The sequence below is a fragment of the Pomacea canaliculata genome, linkage group LG1 (assembly GCF_003073045.1).
Source record: "Pomacea canaliculata isolate SZHN2017 linkage group LG1, ASM307304v1, whole genome shotgun sequence".
Taxonomy (NCBI): Eukaryota; Metazoa; Mollusca; class Gastropoda; order Architaenioglossa; family Ampullariidae; genus Pomacea; species Pomacea canaliculata.
The window spans coordinates 20,759,462-20,780,835 of NC_037590.1; the positions used below are offsets into that span (position 1 = coordinate 20,759,462).

The following is a 21,374-nucleotide window of genomic DNA, read 5'->3' on the forward strand; positions in this document are numbered from 1 at the left end:
TTCCGTGATGGAAGGTTGTCACAACAGTTAATTAAAGATTTATGAGACTGAATGTAGCAGGTCTCGGAACTGAGAATGCAACGAAATGCAGCATCCAACCTGCATCATCACAAGGACTATCAGCCAATGAACATTCTTTCACGTGTGTGAAGTGCGTTGTCACCGCATGCCTGCCGGGTAATCAAGTTAAGCAAAAAAAAAAAAAAAAAAAAAAAAAAAAAAAAGCGACACCTTTCGGCTCGAGCGCGTGCACCCGTGTGTGGTTGTGTGCGTGTGTGCGCGCGCGCGAGTGTTTGATTACGAATTTCCACAAAAGACTCGTCTAAACAGTAATTTCCAATATAATTCACACTAATTAAAATTGCTTGAAGCCAGGTGAGGTCAGTTTACAAAATAGAGTGTATTAGTTTCAAACCAAGATGAGCTAACGGCGATTTATTAATATTCATGAATGTGTTGTTATGGAGACTACATCAAATGTCATGAACCATGTGCTAATTGGCCATGATCATAGTAATTAGGGATGTAGTTGTTTCTCGCATTTTCCTTTGCACAGTGTTATTAGCTGGTTGATCAGTTTATTCCACGGCCTTAGCCCTAGAGAAGGTTCGATAACAAAACAATGATAAACAATACACAATAAAAACAAGCCACAAAGGGGTAAAAGATCATATAGACCAAATATTGAAATCAATCGATACTAGCAACACAGTTTCAGATCTTTTATTAATTATGCACTTATTAAGTGAATAAAACAGAATAAAACAGTGAATAAATATAACGACAAGTTCTTAATATTGCTTTTTGTTTTGATAGCATAAAAAAGCTTAAATAACTTTATAGAATTTCACAAGAATATATACACAGAACTCTAAGATGCAGGTAAGCTTCACAACACAAGTAAGGCACAATATTATTGGCATATTTGTGTCTCAGGAAAACAAGGGATTTATTCTCCCAGACTTTGTAAAATGATGGCTTTCACAAGGCTTAACCCACTCATTTGGAAAACTTCTTTCTCCGGTCACTTTTCAAACTGGTTATTCTTTTGAGCTCATGATATCAATCATTTTGGAGTTGAGCTTAATGCCTAAGCACGTTACTTAAAATTCGATTTCTTTTGCGTGTCTTCATCACTCTAGATTAAGATTCAAATGCTCTCCAACTTAAAAAACATCTTGCATGTAAACACCACAAATCTTTTTAATTTATTTTGACGGAATCTTTACTAGCAATACAGCAGAAACAGTCGACTCAGATTAGTGAGTGAAAGTATAAGGTGTTGGCCTTTTGGAGAATATTTTAGAAAGAATATGAAAACAACAATTCTGCGCTTTACTTCCTGAATGCGAAACACCAGACTATGTTTCCTACCTATGGACTTACTTTTAATCACTTTAGTTAGGGTTCATTTGAAGGTTAACCGGTCTGGTTGTTAAGGCTTCAAAATCCCAATGTCTTCATTTAATCAGAAAAAAATTAAAATTTAGAGGAAAATGCTAATTAGACTAGACATTTTCCCTCGGATTTCAAAATTAAATTGCTGCTTTCATTTTTGAAGAAAATGATATCAACTATGGGGATCTGGTATTCATCATTTGCTCCACAGTCTTAGATTCCTGTACAAAAGTGAATGGACGAAAGAAGTGGCAGTGTATTTGTGTGTTTCGTTCCTCCCCCTTTTCTTCAACTTTCAAACATCCAGTGACCTTTAATAATATTATGCCTTCAAGCAGCCCATCAGCATGGCTTGTTGCCTTCAGTGTATGTTGAAGATGAGGTCAACAAATTCTTGCTGATAGTATCTTGGATGCACGGGCCCTGGGGACTCGGTAATTGCTGTAGTTGGCGTGCGGCTGCGATCAATCAAGACATATTTCCCGACGGACCTTAGCGTCCTCCGGCGAATAGGAATAACTCCACACGTCTGTGGCAGTGCGCCGGTGCTCACGGGTTCGGAGAGAAAACACTTGCGGATGCTTGAACAATTTTCCAACACAGGACCGACTGCCATTATTGTAACAGCGCGTGTTTGTGACACTGTCTTCGTCTCTATGAATTTTTCAAATGAAGTGTCAGCAGAAGTGCATGTTGGACACATCAGATCCCGCGGTCTTCATCCAGAAGAGCTACAAAAATGTTGGGGGAGGGTCTCTTTTAAGTCGTGTCTCTGGCACAAACGCAAGGAGAGAGAGAAAAAGAATAAAGAATGTGTGTGTGTGTGTGTGAGAGAGAGAGAGAGAGTTTGTGTGTGTAATTTGTTGCATTTATTATATCCATGTCTCTAGTGTGCTTTCATGTGCAATATCCCCTTTAGTACCTTTTAGACTCAATACCATTGGTACCAACCTCAATACCTAGTAAATGTTTTCTACTGCAGTGGGAAAATAAATGTACTTTGTTTTTGTTCTTCATTTAGACGCTTTGATGACTGTTTTTTTTTGTTCGGAGCCATGTTTACTGCAACCAACTGCTAAACTATTTAGTAATCCTCAAACTCGATGTATTCAAATGTAATTGTATATACATTAATTCTGGTAATTCTAGGGTTTAGAAACATTTAATGATGCAATGCTTGCACTCAAAAAACGTCTTTCATTTCAGCTATTTGGTGCTCTGTCCTTAAGTGCTGCAGGATTCTGGTTGTGGCAATAATAATAATAATAATAATAATAATAATAATAATAATAATAATAATAATAATAATAATAATAATAATAATAATAATAATAATAATAATAATAACAACAACAACAACAACAACAATAAAATTCGTGAAGAGATGCCATTATAACTAGAAATCAATTAATTGACAACAATCATTCACATAAATATTCCTCAACACTTCGCCCCACAGCAGTCAGCCAGATAGAGGTTGTTGAAGATACAATGTTTGTTTACTTACATGTTTGTGTCTATACATTGTGTCACAGTGGAAAACAAACATTTTATAAAATATGTAAATGCGCGTGTGGGCACCCAGAGAAGAAGGTTACGAACAGGATTTATTTCGCACTCATTATATTTTTTCAGTCCGAGATGTGTTCTAAAAAGAAGACGGAAGGGCATTTGAGTTTGCCAGAGCAAAGGCTATAAATAGAAACACTCTAACAAGGCAAGCACGCCTGCGCATGCGTGTCCAGATCATTAAGTTTACGAAGAAAGCAATAAATGGAGGAAATAGCCAGTGGTGGTTTCTGTGTGACCCATGCCAAACTTTCAGCAGCCATGACTACCAAGTGAGTTTTTAGTCACGCAGAACGAAATAGCAAGGTTAATTATAGTCGCAGCCTAATAGTTTTGGAGACAGTTTTCTCTCCCTCCTCCTCTTGGACAGTTTTCTCTCCCTCCCTCCTGCACGGTTTTCTCTCCCTCCCTCCTCTTGGACAGTTTTCTCTCCCTCCCTCCTCCTGGAAACGCAAGACAGCAATTTCCTCTTGCGTGTCTTCAAAATATTATGCTCTCTACCACGAAAGAGAGAGATAAAGAGATGAGTCCTTCGGAAATCGAATATTATTACAGAAGTCGGAAAGGATGAAGGGTAATAAGTCTCACGAGGCAGATGTTGAACTCTGGCTTTCCGGCGTAAAAGCCTTTAAAACATTTCTTGAGGAAAGCTTTCCTACTTTCTGTTATCAGAAATGTTAGTCCACTGAGTGCGCATGTCCGTGAAACAGAAAGGAAGAGCAGGTCGCTGTCATGAGAAAATAAATAGCAGAACATTCACCATTCCTGGCACCGAGGAAGCGGCTTTTAATGAGGCGGAGCCGAGAGCTACGAAATGTGACTTGTCACAAGACTCAAGACGCTTCATTATTCATACACATTCACAGCGGGGAGGGTTTTATGATTGTGTTTGACATAGATAAAGTATCCATTCTATTTCCCAGACAAGAGCTTTGCACTGAACTCGTTTTCATATGTGTATGATATAGATACTCAGTGAATGTGTGGACTCTATAGTATATGTATCTATAATTATCTATTATTATGATGCAGGAAATTTTCCAAGAAACAGTAATGAAATAAATGTAATTAAACACTACAGGCTTACATTAGTGTGTAAAGTATATTATTTTAGTCCTAATAGGGGTACATGATTCTCACTGAAAAAAACTCTGTTTACATAGCGTGTAAACAATTGCTGTGTGGAGGTCACATGAAGTCAATAGTTCTGGGGGTCATCATCCGGGACATTGGTTCTTTGGTCAACGGGCTCAGTCTAAGTGAATTTCCCTGCACATTGCCAGTGATTTTGGCGAGACACTGGGACTTCATGGGACTTCATGGGATTTCAAATGCTTGACGCTTCGGGACTTTGCGAGGTGAAGAGTCGTTGAGGACAAAGCAGACCCACAATTGCAAAATGAAGGCCATTTTTTTCAATAAATCCCCCTTTTCCTTTCTCAGTTTGACCCCTGTTCTAGTCTATTATCGGAAATCCCTTACAGCTACAGACATTTCAAGATGGTAGAGCCCTTCAACCTGCAGAAAATAAAAAGTGAAGACATAGATTCACATTATTTAATAGAAACTCTAGTTATATGACTACAAGTCGCCTAACTTTTTTAAGCACTTTTAGTTTTACAAGTCGTATAATTTTTACACATGTTTGCACATTTGCGGAGCTTCCATACAGAAAACCCATCAAGTAGCTATATATTAATGACCATTACCCTGCAAGCTCGGCTTATTGCAATACTTCATGCTCTTTCGAGAAAAGTGCAAATTTACCAGTCACTCTAGACAAAAACAGTAATAATAAACAAATGAGCCAACAAGGAAAACAACCAATCAACCCTTCATTATTCCAAGCACTCATTCAGCTCGGCTGACCGATTCCAGCAATCAGCCACTCAACCAGCTTTTAACTGCTACATAAAGAGGATACCCTGGGTCATAATTATAGCGTGCATAGCCTTTCAACTATAAATTAGAATAATTGTAAATTAGTTTCTCTTTGTACTATAAATTTAAATTCAAACATATAAACATGCATGTCTATAATTAGGAACAGATTCAAGTTTCCCATTTGTAAATAATCAGTGAGAATTTTGAAAATCACGAAAACTATAATTAACTCTATGACCATCATGTCATCGACTGGTCATGCACACTGGCAAACCCTGCTCCATACACGATATTTTGGGGTCTGGCCTGCTGATGTCGATGCATTGTTCAGTGTCTTTCAACCTGGACCACCGACAAAGTGTGTGGTCACCTCCCGCAACTTGGCCTGATTGGTCTCGACCCATCCCCCTGCGAGATGATGTCTCTGAGGATTGTTAGTGACAGACGGGATGACAAAGCGTCCCTTGACATCCTTCACCTGTTTCTGTATTGGACAGGCTTGGTCTTCTCTCTACTTGCTGTCAACGACCCCTGAGGTAAATACATAAACGCAAATACACGCACAGAGAGAGGCATAAACGCAGAGAGACAGAGAGAGAGAGAGCGGAGTCACAATGAATATTCGCGAAGAAAAGCATTGTCTGCGTGAAAGGGAGGTCAGAAAAAATTATTTATGCAAGATTGACCCTACTAAAGGTAGATAAGAAGAATGTGGGTCAAGCAGGGGCTTGTTTGTAGGTGTAGGCCAGATGTTGCACAACGACAAATTTTCCTCCACTCTGTCCATTCTGTCTATTGCCATTTCTCTAGAACCGACTGCTGATATTTTCCAAAAATACTGTCTGGTTAGAAAACGACATCACGAGTGCAGGACTGGAACAACAGCCCCACAATCCTAGTTTTGATATTATCAACTTCACATTAAATGGAGTTTGTGCATGTCACCGAGTCTCAGATCAAGAATATCATAATACAGCTACTGGAAAAAAAACCTCTCATCACCAGATTCCGACCCGCCCTCTGCACCTTGCCTGCATTATTGGGGTTATCATTCGCATCATCGACTACATCTTGTCGGCTACTGCAGGACCAACATTGTTTAAGCATTTCTAAGTACTCATAAATAAACAAATTCTTGACCATAATAGCAACCGAATGGTTTTCAATTTCCATTATTTGTCCAAATTATCCGAAAAGGCAGTGACGCTCCAGATCCAGAAGCATCCCTCCAGCCATGATGTACATCGCGAGAACGAGGCTGCACCTAACTGGCATGACAGCTCTCATGCTCCACAATTGCTTCTTGATATACTTGGCTGTAACTGCATTTCATGTGCAGTTTGTGCCTGTGTGTTCATCATTGACTGAGCTTCCGATTCTGTTGTGTTTTTGTGGCTGACATTAGGAATCATGCAGAGTTTTATTCTTCAAGAATTCATCGGGGCGTCAGCCATTACTTTTTCAGCTCCAGCGTACGTTTGGAAACCACATTAAACTTTTATTTGAGTATTTTGCTAGGTTGTGGTTTTTAAAAAAAATTATGACTGACTTTAATTGTATACCACAATTATTCTGGCTTTGCTGTATCTTTTTCCAACTCCGTCGTCCTTGTTGGTAAGGTAACTATGTTAGCTCCATTATATTTTACTCAACGAGAAATCCGTACCATTTTCCTGGCTCTACATGGCTGTAGAAATTTAATTTGAGTCCTGGACAATTTTCCTGATATAGTCACAATTATATATTTAAAAATTACTATTCGTAGAAAGACATTTTACGCTTCCAAAGAGTTGAAAAGGCCAAACAGGAACACTAAAAAATAGAGCTCTGATAGTTTCTGTGACAAGTAACTCCAAGTGCATACCAAACCAAAAATTCTTTCTTTCAACTCCGGGTTAGCTGTATTTCATGGCCATAAAAGGTCAGAGTGTATTAAAATATTGCACTCTGGCCAGTAAACGAGACTCGACATTAGATGTCTCCAGTGGACTTCAAATTTTTCGGTTCTTTCCTTTCCAAGCATTCTTTGCTTCGGAAACAGTACACTGAGAGGTAAGGAAGAGGAAAAAGCTACTTTTACAGTTCTACAACCTTTTGAAAGCAAAAAGTGCATTGGAAGGTCGAAAGGGGAAGCCAGTTGTCTCCATTTCTAATTTAATAAAAAGCCGGCTCCCACTACGTACTGAGGTCCCCTGGAAAGGATTTTTTTACGACCGCTGAGTGCGATCTGCTGTTTAGGAATGGCTTGATACTAAGAGACTGGTCATTCTCCAATTGTCTCCCCCTTGTTTGGGTTAACTGCCTTGATGGCTTTTGCTGACGTCTTCCGGCGACTCACGCAAAGTGAGTATGGCCTCCACACCTCACCAAATAAGGAGTCCGTTCCCTCAGGATATGAGCGGCGACTGTATCGTGATCCAAAAAGCAATCGCTGAAACAAAAACTACTCGCGTCCCATGGTAGAGCTGGGCAGTGAAACTCCACAAACAGCCTGCAACAGGTCGAACGTTCTCTCAAAAATAAAAATTAGAAGAAAAACAAAAGACTTCTAACAAAAATGAACCAGTGTATTGATGCTCCTTTTCACAGAGGGCATCATTATCATCAGCACCACCATCACACACCACATTCGACATTTGCCATTAATTTTATTCATTCACCCTTTGAGGGATATGGAGAAATTGACAGAATATACAAATCATTCAGTAAATTTCTGAGTGTAAAGCGTAAAGTTAAATTACATAAAGCAAAAGTCAACATAAGTCCATGTTTTTATATAAATCTAATTATATATAAAGGAAAACATAATAATGATACTTAGGATGTCAATGATGTTAATAATATTTTTACTGCCTGTTGTGCTTGTGGTTAGATATCTTTAGAAAATGTCTATGGCGGTATTACTATCAAAATACATGCAGTATATGAAGATAATGTTATAACCACACTGTACACAGTTTCTGATTCCTCAGCGGCGACTAACACTCTCTTGAATTAATGATTCACTTTTGTCACCAAAGGTATACTTTATCTTCTGGAAAGGCTATAAAGCAGCCACCACTTCCCTAACCCTAAAATTTCCACTTTGGTTTAGAACTGCAAACTTTTAATAAGCAAACTTTCAAAGTGTATAGACATTTACATTCAATACAACAAGTCCTCTCATTCTCTCTTTTCATCTCTCATTTCATGCCCAGGTAGGAGAGAAACTGGCACGATTGATGTTTTCACACATCGACTGCCATTGTTCCCGTTGGTATCGATCTCCTCCTTCACATGCTTTCACCTTTACAAGATCGAGTTCAAGGCTAGGCTGACAACAGTGAGTGGCTCTACGCGCATGCGCACAACACGTCAGAGACAGAATCTCGTAGGGAAAAAATAGTCGGCAGTAAGATGGGATACATTTCTTAAATAAATGATGCTTTGAAGACCACCATGCCAGATCAGCATTTGTCTTAGATACATGTATTTTGTTTACCCATTAATAATTGTGTTACACGACGCACAGAGTGTTCAAGAAAATGTTTATTTTCGCTTAATATATAATTAATGTCAACTTTTAATATACTTGTTTGAAACAACGATAAAACGTTTAAGAGAATCCTTAGTAAGAACTTTATTTACTTCAATAAAAAATCTTGGACCAAACGATGGGACAGGCATTTATTCAAAGTTTTTTTCCAGTTATCTTGTGGGTTTTATTCTGGTTTAAGAGTAAAATTTACATCTACTGTCTACTTAGACATCGCCAAAGTGCGCCAATAGAAACTTGTATGATAGGTCTGTTAAGTTGATCTTAATTATGAGTTTACTGCCTTACCGTGATCAGTTGATGTATTAAAACTGTTTTTTCAACTTACGGTGGATTGATTGCAAATAATCTTCCTGGGCAACAAGTACTCAAACCTAAAGAAAATCTCTTTATTAAAGTGCTGTAGATGAGGATGTAATCAGTAATCATTCGGCTTGCGACCTTCCCGAGGAAATCACTCGCTTGGTGAACTTTGCCAATCTGTTCGATTACATTATTAACAGCATTAACAGATGAGTTGTAATGGCAGTTTTTTCCTTCTCATTTACTATTGGGTGATAAATTAAAATGCATCACTGGAAAACCGGACAGTTTTGCAAGCTCCAGCAACAGAAAATTGAATCTGGTTATTGATTCTCCTCTAGAAACCTCGCCGTCCTCGCGGTCTCCAAACTGAAGAGCGGGATACAAGAGGAAACTTGGTCCTCATGGCAATGGTATTGTAACTAAATGATGGCATGCCGCTATTCACTTATTTAGCCCTCGTCTTTCACAAAGTTAAATGAAGTGAATTGGCTTGAAATGCAAATGACAGGGTTCATTGGTTATTAAAAGGCGTCGATGAAAGCAGCGTGGAACTAACTGTATAAAGAGACTGAGAATGAAAGAACTTGATTTTGTTGTTCATTGTACCGATAAACAACAACAACAACACAACAACAACAACACACATCTGTTTGCATTTTAGTGATGCATTCTTCAAAGTAAGCGATGGAGCATTTCGCAGTTTGATGAATCAATTTCCAAGATCAGAGAATGCATACGAAGCATTCTATAGGTTTTTCTTGGTGTTGTTTATTTCTTGTTTGTTGTTGTGGCTGCTATTGTGGAGTCCAGAGAATCCCCCTATGCACATCTGTGTAGGCGTGTGATGTAAAAACAAACAAGGACCTGAGGGACAGGCTGTGGCGCGGTGGTTTCTGTCAATCATGGCCATTTGTTGTCATGTTGTGCTACGTGCGGGAAAGCATGTCTTTCATGGCATCTCTTGAAATCCCTCCTGCTTCCCCGCCGACATCCACGGTTTTGCTGCTCGTTCCTGAACATAACAGATTCTTTACCATCCTTTGTGTGCCCACGCAATGCAGCAAGTAGTCAAGTAGTCAGCGCACACCCACGCCTCCATGGTTTAGTGTTCAGCTTGTTGCTGCGGTCACTGACCGCCTGAGCAAATCCGGTTTGTTATTTACTTTTATTTAGATGTTTATTTTTTATTTATTTTTTATGTCTGTTGAGAAATTATGGTCATGATGGTATTAACACCCAGTTTTGAAGTCTTTATTCTACCGAGAAAAAGCTATTAACGGACAGCAAAACTGCTTTGAAAAATTTTATTTAATTATCTAAAGTAGCATGAGGGTGCGCTGAAACATGGTTCACTGGCCATTCGTTTAAATGTTTGACATCATCCCCAAATTATGATAAATCTGTAAGATCACATTCTGTTAGGTGGTTAGGAACTTTGCTTGATGCTAATAATCATATTTTTTAGTTATTTAGTTATAGCTATGTGGGTTTGTATCTGCACGATCTTAGCTCTACTTTGTATTGTTGTGTCTCATAGACTGTGCTGGTTGTTTAAAGTTATTATGTCTACATTCCTTATGTCTACATTCTTCTGCTGTGGTTCAGATATACCCAGTCTACACTCTGGTTGCCATGGTTCAGATCACCTTCATGTTCTCTCGTCCGATAGTTCAGAGCCCCGGCACGCCAGAGGAAGACAGCAAATACTTGCACTCGGAGGATTGTGGTCCTCGCAATGGCGGCACAGCTCCGCGATGGCGGACACTCAGTCTCTCAGCTTTATTCCCCAGTCTGCCAATGATTTGCTCAAGAGAGTTTTTTCTTTGTCTTTGAGGGCTCCCACTAAGAGGCATAGGGAATGAGGCTCTGACGTCTCCAATGCCAGCTTAAGGATGCGAGGCACGAATCACTGAGTAAGGACAAAAACCGAGGGGAACAACTCACCAAGGAGCATAGTCATCTGTTGAATCCACACACTTGTAGACTGTAAATAGTGATAAGACTCCAGATAAAACAATCTCTTAACTTTTATTTACACTAGATCAACTTTATGTATATGATAATAAAGGGGTCCCTATACAGTTATTTTTCCTTTTGAACACTATCTCCACAGAAAAATAGTAATATTAAACCGAGTTAATCAAAAGAAATCTTTCTATCTGGATATTTTTGTTTTAAAAATCTCACACTCAGCAAATGGTAGTCAAGAAAGTCTGATTACAATTAATTACAGCTCACTTCGTCCTCAGTAACTGTAACAGATGATGTCTTTTGTGATGTTGAAAACTATCTTTAATTCAATTGTAAACAAGACCAATAAAAGTCTTGTTCTGTAGTCACAAACTCGTTCAAGGCGGTTCGACTGTCGGCATAAATAACTTAGACTGGCCACATGGCCGAGCCTTAGGACGGCTTGCTTAGATGGGAGACAGAGAGCTTGTTAATATGTAATAGGGGCTGATTCAGGAGGCAAGACGCATATTTGCTGCCAGCAACTTTACTGCCTCATTTGGCGAATCCCCACAACGCGAGCTGAGAGTTGGCGAGATTTGTAACTCCTGGCAGCCAACCTGGCCTCCTGACATTGCCTGGGGCCAGAACAAAGGCTTCAAGACACGCGAACGGTGATTCCACTGCAGTGTCTGGCATTTAGAAACCCACTTAAAAAAAAGAAATGCGTTGTTGTTTTCAGTGAAGTTCTTGTTGACAACAACTTTGGTTTTGGAATATAGCAGCATACGCCCCATGTTGATGATGAAAGGAAGATAATAATGATAGTGAGGAGGATGAGGAGGAGAAGTGTGGAATGAACACTCAGCAAAGTCATTATCTTCTTTATTTAATGATTCATTTTACACCCTGAGGATCTTAGAGGTGTGGGAGAGAGAGAGAAAGAGGGAGAGAGAGTGTGCATGTGCATGCTTGATCATGAAGCGTTCTTAAAAAGCGCTAATCCGTAAAATGATCACAACAATTAGGTGAATATATTTATGTGTTTATATTTACATATGGGAGAGGAGGTTGACACGTGCATGCAAACAAATGTTCGCGAACTCTCACGTGCTTTTATCCTCAGACATGTGTTCGCTATGATCTCGATGAAGTTGCTGAGTTCTGTAACACAGCTTCATCACATCTGAAAGTGAATACGATCAAAAGAGCTGGAACTCGTTCCCTTTGTTGGCAACCAATTACCGACAACAAGTTTTTAACGATGGAGTGACAAGGGAGAGAATCCGCACAGTTAGTGCTTCCCCCTTGGCCTCCGTTAGTCTCTGCATCAAGCTCATGCTGCTGGTGGTCAACACGATGGATTCAATATTTGTCAAAGAAACTTCTAAAGCTTCAGAGGATGAAAAACCTGCTATCATAGCATTGTATGGTTCGAAACCTTCAGCTTCATACATTATTTCCTGTTTACCTTCCTTTTCTTTCCTCGTCTTTGTATCTGTTTTTCTGTTTTTGCATTCATATCTGAGTGCGCGTGGGGGAAGCACAATAAAACATGTTAAATGCCTTCTGAGCAGCGCTCACGCAGATGCCAATTACTTGTTTACACGTGTGTTTATTTTGTTGTTATGCTTTCGTCTGCTGTCGCTGAAGGCGGTGACATGTTTGTTAGCACTTCTTCCTTTTCCAAGCCATCTTTTTCTCCAACGTTTGCCGAGGCCTTAGACTGCAGTTGCAGCATCTCATACACACAGGCTCACAGCCCTGCGGAGAAGATGAGAGTGTTTGATGGAGCCAGGGTGCCCACCAGCCGCTTGTTGATCCCCAGAGACAGCCTCCGGCAGTGCATGAGACTTAATTGTCTGATACAAATGCTGTGCACTCGCTGGCGGTTCACTTCAGTGCCATTTAATCTTTTAGCCACATATAAATACAAAAGTAAACTGAAAGAAAACATTAATAATGCGACATATGCAGCCAATAAGATCTGTAGAAATGTATCAACTTTTTGTATCGTTCCTTCAAGGAAGAATTTTTTTCTTCTCTTCAGGATGTAGCCATTAACACAATGTTTTAGTTTTGTCCGAAACTTTGTTAAAGGAAAATTGTCCTGTCAAGTATTTAACCGAATCGTTTTCTCGTTAAGCTCTCAATTCAAAAAAAAAGATGACCTGAAGTTAATATTTTCATAAGAAGATTTATGTATTAATTGAAATTCAATTTGTAACAGCCAGATGTGCACATTAAACTAGAATAGAAAAGATGCTGTTTTGTTGTGTTTGTTTATCAAAACGAATCTGTCGTTTTCAAAAGACGTCATCTATTCTAGCGCAGCCATGTTGCTACTCCAACACAAGGAGTCGTTGAAGACATGGAGTAATCATTGAAAACTAAAGAGGAAAGAAAAGGAGCAGAGAAAAAAAAAGAATAGCTAGGATAACAGAAAGAGGGAATCGGAAAGAAAGTTGCTCATAACATCGTAAATTTCGAGCAACATAAATAGCTCCAGGGAGGAGGACATGAAACCAGTTATGGTAGGTATAAAGAATCTTCCTAATATATTCTTGCGCTTGGACCGGATACACCCACCTCGCAGTCTGTCTTCCTTGATCGGATCTGGCTGGCGGGCTGTCAGAGGAGACGGGCGAGGCGGCTTTGGTGGTGTCCCTGTAGCACCACAGCCTGTCACCACGTGGCCTTAATACACCAAACAGCCCGGCTGTAAGTCTGATGCCAGACTGTAATGTGCAGGCACGTCTCAGGCCTTCATCCCCCAAATATCTTTAGTCTTCGCAAGAACGAAAGATAGAACGCCAGAAGGAAAAATAATGATCAATTAAAGAAATGAACAAATAAAAATTAGGACAGAAATGAATACAGAAGAAAGCATCAATGAATAACGAAAAGTACAAAAAAGAAAGAACAAGAAAAAAAGGAGGAGAGAGACTGCAGAACAACAAAAGAAAGAAACAGATTTTTTTAGGAAAAAATGAAAATAAAAATGAAAATAAGAATTGGAAGAAAAAAAGCAGGAAAGAAGAAAAAAGGTTTTACGAAAAAGGAAAAGGTGTGCGCATTTGTCAGCTGTCGTATTTTTTCCATGTTATCTGATTCCTTCAACGATTTCGGCAATGACATAAATGAATTATTGATCAATCAGCTCCATTTGCTTTTCAGAACTGCTTGTCTATTTTCACCATCGGTACAGCTCTCCGTCCTCTGTAGGGGCGAGCACGCCGGAGCATCTAATCCCAGTAAACATTATTTCTACTCGGTTCCCAATGCAAATGGTTCTCTGAGAGAATTTCCGGCATATCATACAAAGTTTGGATGTTTTTACTGTTGTTGAGACGGACAAAAATAGAAGGAAACGAGATAGGTTTGGATATCTGTAAGCAGATGAGGCAAGAACAAATATCGACTGATGTAATATTAATACTCTGTGTTTCTGTATTATGAATATTTTTGTACTTTATACTTACTTTTATACTTATATTATGAGGTGGACAAACGTTATAGAGGTATAATCACTGATAATGTTTCGAGGATAAAGTGAACCTACTTATCAAAGTCTTGCATGAAAGACTTTTATACAAAACACAGGTTAGGTAGACACAACAGATGAAGGCAACAGTCGGCAAGAGCGCCTATTTCTCTGAATATCTCTCTGTTTCTGCTCTAACAATCAGTAGCATCAAGTCTAACCAGTTTTACATATTTCCTTAAATTTCGTGAAAACCTGTTGAAGAAAGTGTTTGGATCATTCAATCAGTGAGAGTGTTACGAATAATACAGAAAGAAATAGCTATGCTCCAGCTTTCCATGGACTGCGGTCACTTGATTGTTGATGAACTGACACCTCAATCACATTAATTAAGAAAATATTTACAACTGGCAAGGCAAAAATATGTACATCATGAAAGTTAAAAAAATTATCTGGCTAGATAAAAATGATTGCTACAGTGACGCATATACAACCTCGCTTTCAACTTCTGAAATTGTATATTGTTGCCAAATGCCATGTGGTTGGCTCCGCAGATATCGACGATATCATATGCAACAACACCCATTCCATAGTTCGCCCTAGGGACCTGCTGACGACTGTAATATGGAAATAGCCCGATTGCTTATTTGTTATTTTAATTTTTTATTACTTGGGTCTATTTTGCGTGGTGTGGTTCAGATGCAATCTGCCCTTCCACTCGATGGCCAGACTCACAGTTTACGTCCAAGAAAATTTATTTCCCGGTCACTATATCCAATATTCAGTCCCCTGACAATGGAAGCTGTTGGTGGCTTTCCTTCATGTGCTTCTATGATGTCCATGCCGCTCGGTTATCTGATGCTCGTGCCTCCCCAGGGACAACCGCATGCACGGTCTGTGCTGCCATCGCCATATTGCTCCACATCTCGGGTGTGAGCAGACTTACATGAACACACACACACACACGCAAACATTTATGCACACACTCAAACATACAAATGTACTCGTGCATACACGTGCTTACATCACCAGCACTCACACACACATAAATACCGACACTGAATTCTTAACATTTGCCTTCAATATTTTAATAAATGCATACTCGTGTTCTATATTTATATTACTTCAATAACATTTATTATTTCTTCGTATTAATTATTATTTAGTAGAACTCAGTTTATTATTTAAATAATAAAAATATCAGAAAAGGAAATCATGAGTATCTAATATCTATAACCTGAGATTTGCTGTGTGTGGTGCGGTCGAACCGGTCGGTAGGTCGACCAGCAAGCCTTCCTCGCAAAGAGTCATCGACGTTTCATTGACCAACACTCGCCGCAGTCCTAGGAACATTCTCCATGACACTTTATGATTACAGATATATTTAGAACAGATTTTCTTGTTGTGTTAATGGCTACATGACTGCGAAACAATTACTCAGTGGTTAATGTATAGGTAGACACACACATATGTACATAATGAACAAATTATTTATAGATTTGTCATAAAATATTAAAAGTCTGTCTGTGTATGTTTATATTTATGAACGATTATACGAATATATTCTTAGATATATGCATGCACGTGATTAGTTAAAAGGAAAAAAGGTCCAGAGTGAAGCGGTAATCAGAAGCAACAAAAGGAGAGGTATAATGACAGGAAGCATAGATATAAACATTGGGAGCTGTTGTCTAGCCGGAGCTGTATCACTAATTTTCTGCTTATTTACTCCAAAATCGATATCTAGATATGTATTAGACATACCTTTTACACTCCATTGGTGATTGGATGCCTGTGGCAATGGCTGATCATACTGTTACCTCTTCCCTTACGCCCAAAGCGTGCATCGGTGAAGATAGCAGTGCTCATTCCTCTCCTGGCTGCCTTAAAGGCCTACTAGTAAGATAACTCTCAGTGAAGATTTTGCAAATGAGGGGGGATAACCCCGTTTCTGAGATAAACGCCTACAAACTATGCACAGGTCAAGGCCAACGTCACTGACGTCACTATTGATGTATGGATATGTTTACCTTGTCCAGGCCTCAGCCAATGGGAAGCTGGGACTATGTTAGTTAGGCATATTGGTGTTAAAACGTGACAATTCGACCTCTTTCTATGCATGGTAATGTTTTTACGTATCTCGAGAATGAAAAGGGGAAAGAGGTAACTCAGATATATGGAAAAAATGTCTTGAACTGAACTTTGCCAAATCATTGCCAAAATTTTTACCCCACTAGTCCTGTAATGTCTGTTTGGCAGTAAGTGGAGGAGTGTGACTACCTTTGTAAGTGCGCATGTGGAGGCTCAGGTCTGGGCGTGTGGACCTGACCAAGCAGCTGCCAAGTCACTCAGTAACGACCCATAAAAGTGCCAGCCGAGGCCGGTCCAAGATTGCTGCCCATTTCTCGGTATTCTAGCTCGACCAGTTCACTTCTCGGCGATTCTTGAGACTCTGTATTAAGAAGGCAAGACAGCTTGATGAAGTTGTGGGTCCTCCCTCTGACCCTCGCATGTCTGGTCAATGACAGATCCGTTTGATCCTTCATCTCACCGCTCCCAGAAACACATCATGGGTGTTTACACGAGAACTACAATGATCTTTGTAGAGAAGAAACAAATCCCTACAGACAAGATGAACAAGGACAAGAACGCAGCGAGATTTCAGAAACCTTGAAGGAAACTTTCGCTCAATCAGTGCAGTTTCCTAAAGAAGCAAAAGGTCGGGAGACCCTCTCGAATATTCGACTTGTTTATTGCTAAATCGCCCGCTACTTCAACCGGCGCACACTAACAACATGGCGCACATAAAACTACATTTTTACAAACTATTTTCTTCTCAGGCCTCTAAATTTCTCTTCTCCTTAAAATGTTTTCACTCAGTCACTCACTATTATGTGTGCTGAGAATTATGATATAGATATGTTAGGGGATACACAATGATTTTTTGTTTAGTTTATCAACACGATGATCCGTAGTTTGTTTAAATACCTGTCTGCCTGCCTTCCTGCCTAGCTGATTACTTGTCTGGCTGAGTACACCTCCTCCTGAATATATTAGCTATTATTTGATTGTATAAAAATTGAAGAGCCATCACGGGGACTAACGGTAAAGGATTACTTTTCACAAGAGTAGAAAAAAAAGTGTGGCTAAGATCTTGCTGGAGGATGTGGCACCTGTTTGCCAGGTAGACATTCTCCCTTCAATACAGTCTTAGCTCCTCACTGGGCGTTAAAAAAACAGATTCCCATACCCACCCTGGAACCACTGGACAGTAGGCTTCGAAGAATTCAATGATTTTGGTTAGAAACTAGTCTCCAACGAAGCATGCCTTGTTCTTTATTACACAACTCAAATATGACAAACGATGGAAACCAGTATTTTGAGAGGAATTATTTTTAAAAGGAGTTTTCGTTTCCCCTTTATTGCTCTTGTTATCTTTATGGGGCAAGCATGCCCAAACTGTTGATTCTGTTTGTCAAAATCGGTAACATAATAATGATTTATTGCAAGAATCACATAAAACTTGAGGCAGGAAGTTATTCTGAAGCCATTTACAACACCCCGAGTACCAACATCCTATTTCAGGCCGACTTTGTCCCACTGAGGGCGGGTAGATTATTGGGAGGTAAAACCTTTCTACTACGATCTTTGCCGGGTCATTACTGGCTACGATTATTTGAATTGAGGCAATGTTCATTGAAGAGTTCATCTTTGTGTGTTCGATCATACCAAACATGAAGAGTCAACAATCTCTACTTCTATTGTTTTATAACAAATTCCTTTACAGTTTCAATGTTAATTTGCTCAGAACCTTACCAACACAAAGAGGAGATATATTAGGAATATTTCATTTTTGGAATGTATTAATTTTTTTTTCAGTTTTGCACCGAAACAGAAGTCAGTGACAAGTCGCTATACCCAACCTTTGCCCGCACTAAACCAACGGATTCTCAGGTCTCCAAGAGCGTGGTGTCCCTACTGCGCATGTTCAAGTGGACCAAAGTCACATTCATACACTCCAACACCACTGATGGAAATCATACAGCAGACGACATTTATTCTGTGAGTATTTGCTGAGGGCTTTATCGCGAATGAGATCATAAACTGTCCTGATCGTGTTGGGTAGTCTGTTGTTGGGGTATTTTATGTGCTCTGTTGTATGTTGTATATGTACTAGGTGAGGATACTGAATGCGATCTGCTTTAAATTAATAAAGTGTTCTGCTTGAAAGTACCTTATGTGTTTTATGTAAGATGCGTGCAGAATGTGAGAATTGTACCAAATATTCGAGGGTTTTTTTTTTTTTGTTTATTTGTTGTTGTTGTTTTTTTCTAGACAGTAGAACTGCCTTTTCTTTGCTAATGAAGTGCGGATTTGGGGAAAATAGATTAAAATATTCACCAGAGAATTCCCAGGCCACATAATGTCATCCAGAAACCCGATCACTTAAATATCAATTAGGTTTCCAATAAATTAATTTTAGAATATTCTTAAAATACTTTATAACGTTATCCAAATTTTAAAAATAATGATAGAATAAATAAATATTTGTAAATACGGAGGTTGAAATCTTTAATTGTATCTGTAAAGCCACCCTCTCATTTAGCCAAAAAAATGTACTCACAGACTTGTGGACACAAGGGATCTTTATTTCATGTCAGGCAGCTATTTCGTTTCCAGCAGGAAATGGTTTCACGCCTTTTCTGTGGTCAGCAAACAAGCTTTTTGCTGGTTTGCACAACAAGGCTATTTGAAATGGCACCAGGGCTTCCTTACTTTTTTTAGGAACTATTTATTTTTTCCCGAAAGTTCTTCCATTTAACGAGCTTAAAATTCTTCCCCCACATTCTCAGAAGACCTCATAGCCCAGAGCAGTTGTTCCACTCCGCACGACATCTGGACCTCGTGCTATAGATGCTGCTCTTCCCTACTTCAAGAAGCTGATGGCGGGTTCTTAATGATCAAGTTCTGCCACTTGTGGCGCTGTTCTGGTCGTCTGCTGAATAGAAAACTTCCAGTCCCCCCTGATCTGGGCGTCTGCAGATGAACAAAAAGTCGATTCAACTTCAAAGATCTGTTCCGTTTCCCACCGACCTTGCTAAAGATATTTAAAGGGAGACTATTACAAGCAGATGTTCTCACAAGGAGATGCTTGCAGTTACAGAGAGATGTATCAACCTGACATGTGAATGATTGCTTTTTAGTGGCACTGCCCCATATTTAATACTCTCGGGATGTCCTGTCAGCGTCTGGTTGTGCTTCCAACACCCATTGTTAGGTTATAAATAGAGATGTCTACAGGGAGAGGACGAGCGTTGAACTTGGAGTACATCCATCTAACGATCAGACTGTCAGCTTGTCCGCTATTGTATCTCTCCTTTGATCAGACTGTCAGTCCGCTTGTCCGCTATTGTATCTCTCCTTTCTATCTCTGTAGTTCGTTTGAAAGCATAGGACGACAGCAGGCACGTTCCTCTTCATGAACAGTAATTATTTCATTTTTCCACAGACCTTGGTAGACCATGGCTTTAAGGTTTTATTTCGCAAGAAATACCCAGGACCGTATTTCCACAAGCACATGGTCAACCCTTTCGTGAAGATTGTGGAGGAGACATACCTGGAAACACGAAGTAAGGTTGATTTTTATAAGTATGAATGTGAAGACCGATGTAATCATTCTCTTTAGATAATATTGAGGCACACAAATAAATAAATTATAATTCGAGTATCATACATAATCAATTGTACATTTTACATGATGGCATCCCGTTGTCACTCCTAAAAGATGAAATGATCACTTAAGATAAAGCTACTGAAAGAAGAAGCTTGCAGTGTATACAGATTCTTTTACTTATTTATACAACTCTCTTGTCACAGATGTAGAGAAATTCCATGTAACATCAGCTTCGTCACCAGTTTTCAGTATTGATAGCGTCTACTTGTATATATATATATTGAATGGAGTCTTTTAGTTTAAGTCTGTGACTGAAAAATCACAGTAGCCGGATATCGCTTATCCTGCATTAATGGAAATTTCACGAAGTTACCAAGAGCAGCCAAAGGATAGTACCACTTTCATCAGGATGCGGGGTAGAAAATCCATTTGTGGGTGTTTTTGTAAGAAGCACTTTCTTTCTTTCTTTCCCAAAATGGCGAAGCTCGCTTGTGTTCCATGCAAGCACGTCCTTTTATCGTGCACTCATCGTCCCATGATCCACCTGGTGTACCGAGACTCCATCAACATAAGTGAGCGATGATCAAATCAGTAGAGAAGAGGACGTTGGGTTCTTGGTCACTGGTAGCCTCGTTTTGGCCTAGGTCAAAGTTTAGGGACTGCATCATTTCCATTCGGAAGCATCGTAATGTGAGCCAGAGAGTTTTTGTATTTATGATGCTAAACGTAGGTTATTACATCTGCATACGAACCTCCAAAGATGACAGGATCAGACAGGCAATGGACGTACTTAACGACCTAGTAGATGACCCTGACTTCCATCGTGAAGCCACCTACCGAGTGAAGGAAAAGCTAGTTGTTTTTTTTTTTTTTTTTTAAAGTAAAGAACTTTTGGCAATTTTTTCAGACTGACAAATATATTTTTTTTTTTTTTTTGAGAATAAAATTATAATTATCTTCATCTAAAAGTTGTTGAGGTCTTTATCACAATAACATATTTAAATACTATTATAGATGACGTGTTTGTTTGCTACCGGGATGTACAGTAACAACATAAATAAAGAGCCAGTAGAAAATTACTTACAGTTTACCAACAAACCACAATAAATATGAAATTGCGGTGGGTTGCAGTTTACGTGATGCTGGGAGCTCCCTATGAGTTTGTGGGTCTGATGGACAACTTGCAAGACCGTGGTATCCTTGATGCAGGAGAGTACTTTGTTATTGGGGTCTGCTTGGAGCCCTACTATCCAGAAAATCCGGAGACGTTTCTTGAAGGTAAGACATTCTTTGGTCAAACCCTTTGGCTGTAAACTGAACAAATGTTGAAAACTTGAAATCGTGCATGCAGAAACTTTTAACATTTGTTTCAAGAATGTTTGCAAAATTATATGTTGTCGAAACAATTTTTTAACCCTGATGTGGGATCTCTTAGCTGGACTATCTACAGTCAGAAAAGCTAATACAAAGAACATCAAGATTCTACCTCTTAATACCCAATGTATCACAAACCAAATCCGCTAAAGATCTCTTGGATCTCTTACATCCACATCTCTCTCATATCTCTTACATCG

General features: G+C 39.3%; 1 protein-coding gene across 1 annotated transcript in view; it reads left to right on the forward strand.

Annotated features, from left to right (window-relative positions):
- Positions 1-21,374, forward strand: part of LOC112566860 (receptor-type guanylate cyclase Gyc76C-like) — an 84,360-nt gene that overhangs the window by 22,315 nt on the left and 40,671 nt on the right. Inside the window, 3 exon segments of the mRNA XM_025243269.1 lie at positions 18,006-18,188; positions 19,636-19,756; positions 20,932-21,078. Coding sequence (XP_025099054.1) covers positions 18,006-18,188; positions 19,636-19,756; positions 20,932-21,078 — 451 coding nt within the window.